Raw genomic sequence first — 2,892 nt, forward strand, 5'->3', positions numbered from 1 at the left:
TGGCTCTGTCCTTTCCCCTGAATTTCAAATTGGGCAGAGCCAGAGGTAAAAATATCAGTGAAATGACCAAACACTAAGGAACATGTCCTCATGTGGCTTCACTGCTGTACATCCATCCCACTGTTCCACTGACAGCAACTCCTGAGCAGAAGCTGCCAAGGCAAAGACCAAACTCATTATCACTAGTTAAACATACCACATCCCTATACACTACCTACTAGAAAAATGCTTCCTTCCAAACACTGATACTTGGAGACCGCTTCACAGAGTTCCCATTGCGAAGTGAAAATTAAGTGTCCTTCCTACTTCAATAAGAAAAAGTCTTCATTGGCAAGATGCAAACCAAATCAAAGGCACTGTGCTAAGTACAGGAGAACTAGAGGCGTGAGAGATGCTGAACTGTCTTACGCCTGCACACACGACAGAGTATTGTTCCCAAGCTTCTTCTGGAGATTAAAGGGCAGGTTTTTGGCATGTGTAAGGTGATGCTGCTCTGTTAAGATGCACTAGACTGATGCCAATTTATGCCTGTGAAGTGTCTGATTCCTGCTTAAATGCCCTTTTCCCAGCAAAATAAGGAAAATGTGGTAAAGAAATATAAAGGCAGATGTCTAGGCTACTGGATGAAGGGAAAAAAAGGTTGCTCCTCAGAACCAAAAAGTTATAAGTGCCTGTTTCAACCTCTAGCCCTTTGATGACAACTCTGAGCAGAGTGAAAAACAGCTGTGGGGAGGAGAAGAGAAGAAGAGCTTACATTTGGATGTTTCAGATCCTCCCCTTTGGAACATACGGAAACCTCGCTGCAGCTCCTGCAAGGTTTCTATCTGCACACATGACAAAAGGAGCCACAGCAACGAGGGCTTCGTTCTTGCTCTGCTGCACATCTGGGCTGACCCTGCTCTCAGTGACATCAGAGCAACCAAACCAACTCTAGGAAACCTGGAGGATCAAGGGATCTGGCCTCAAAGGATAACAGCCAACCAGACATACTCTGGGACCTCTAAAACTAGATTTCCACTTGCTGCCTTGTAAAATCATCAGTAAGAGCACCTGAATGCTGGAAGTATTTGATATTCAGGGCAAGTGAGTGCAGTATGAGTGCGACTTCCACGCCAAGCGTGTGGTACAATAAAATATCACACCCTGTCTGCTCCCATTAATCGCTTTTCTTGCTCCATCTTTCTGGCTGCATAAATCACACTTATTCTGCAAACTCAACGAATGTTGAATCAATGCAAGATAGAGAGTGCTCCATGTACAGCTGTTCAGTTGCCAAAAGGCTATGATTTACATCATGGCAGCATCTGCCCACAGGTGCTACACAGTCATGCTCTCTTTTCCACGAGTTAACTTACACCTTTCCCCATATTCCACCCTCTCTTCCATTCAGGGTGGGAGTATCAACACCTATTACAGAAACAGACTAGCAAGAGTAACACTATATTTCAAATACAGACTCCCAATTCTGCAACGTATAAAATCTTTAATACGGAGTGCTTCCACCCTAAAGCCATGAGATCTGTATACCAACAAAAGCAATTGTATTTGCAATACACTGTGTTTAGTCACTTGGATTAACCCGGGGTTTGTTTTACTGATCCACCTTCAGAGGACTGAAGTGGAAGAAGTTAAAATATTCCATAGATTTTTCTTCCGCCAGCTCTTAAAGCAAATGTGTCTCTCCCTAGCTTCTGTACTTTTTAATTAACAGAAACAACTCCAAAGAATCATTGATGCCAGGAATATTGTGTGAGCGCAGTTGGGTTTGAGCATAAGCACTTATTATTTGTTGGTATGCTGCTGCATCCATCATTTTCCAAAGTCTTAAATAATCATAAATAAGAAAATCTGTGCTATTCTTTGGTACATTTCTGTCTGTTTAAACCACAGCTGAAATTTTAAGTTGTACAAACAAAAAATTGCACTTATATCTTCCAGAGAGCCTTGCCAGTCCAACAGATTTTCAGCTGAAGGATTCTTTATTATACTCAAATCTTGTCCCAAAAGAGTTGCTGCTGTTGCTCAGTTTATGAAGTGTCTTAGAGATTTTGTTTGGTCCACAACAGAAAACTCCAATGGTCTTCCTGTTAAAAAAAAAGAGAGAGAGAGAGATAAAGTTATGACATTTCAAATAAACAGTACCTTCTAACAATAGACAGAATTGGATTCTGCCTTGCTGGATTATACATAACCCAATTATGCATAGATTTTAAGGTGAGAACAGCTCACTACATCATGTAGTTAGTATTACTGATGCCATCAGATCTCTCCAAGTATCCTCACAAGAAGCCCTATTACTTATTTGACTAAGACAACTCTTATAAAAAAGTACCTTATCTTAATCTGAAGACACTAAGTGATGAAAAATTGCTACTTCCCACTCTAATTTTTTCCTTGATTAATGACTTTTTCATTAAAAATGTGTCTCACTGTAATGACTTCATTAGTGTAACTCGTGATTTACACCAGTAGGAGATCTAGTCACTAACTGTGATCCATTACACTAATGAAAACAGAGCACTACTAACCTGTGATTATTTCTGGCAGAGCAGAATAATTTTACTGCTTTAGTTTCATATCAGAATGCAATCCTGCCTTCAACAGCTATATCAGAAAGGCTTATGAAAAGCCAGACACAGGATATGATCCTCGTTCACTATCCACAGCGATCAGCCTGGGTTCATTAGCTAACGCAACTTTTTCGTACCACTCCAACTACAGCTCTTTGCTCTCTGGACACTTTAAACACACGGCTGCCAGTCATGCAGCGTCGAAGGGCTCCGAACAGTAGCCATCCTCAAAACAAGGCACATCCACACTTGTGGGACTGAGCCACTCATGATATTCATCATCTCCCTTTTTTTGAAGGACGAGAAGGGAAAGGAAAGAGCA

At 41.2% G+C, this 2,892-nt stretch overlaps 1 protein-coding gene across 2 annotated transcripts in view; it reads right to left on the reverse strand.

Moving 5' to 3' along the window:
• Nucleotides 1-1,492: 1,492 nt before the first annotated feature.
• NOX4 (NADPH oxidase 4) overlaps nt 1,493-2,892 on the reverse strand; it is a 111,837-nt gene continuing 110,437 nt past the window's right edge. For both annotated transcript variants that reach the window (XM_009864391.1, XM_009864390.1), the window contains one exon: nt 1,493-2,084. In XM_009864391.1, the coding sequence (XP_009862693.1) occupies nt 1,964-2,084 (121 nt within the window). In that variant the 3' untranslated portion in view covers nt 1,493-1,963. The remainder of the gene's footprint in view (nt 2,085-2,892) is intronic.

This window comes from Apaloderma vittatum, unplaced genomic scaffold (assembly GCF_000703405.1).
Source record: "Apaloderma vittatum isolate BGI_N311 unplaced genomic scaffold, ASM70340v1 scaffold802, whole genome shotgun sequence".
Lineage (NCBI taxonomy): Eukaryota > Metazoa > Chordata > Aves > Trogoniformes > Trogonidae > Apaloderma > Apaloderma vittatum.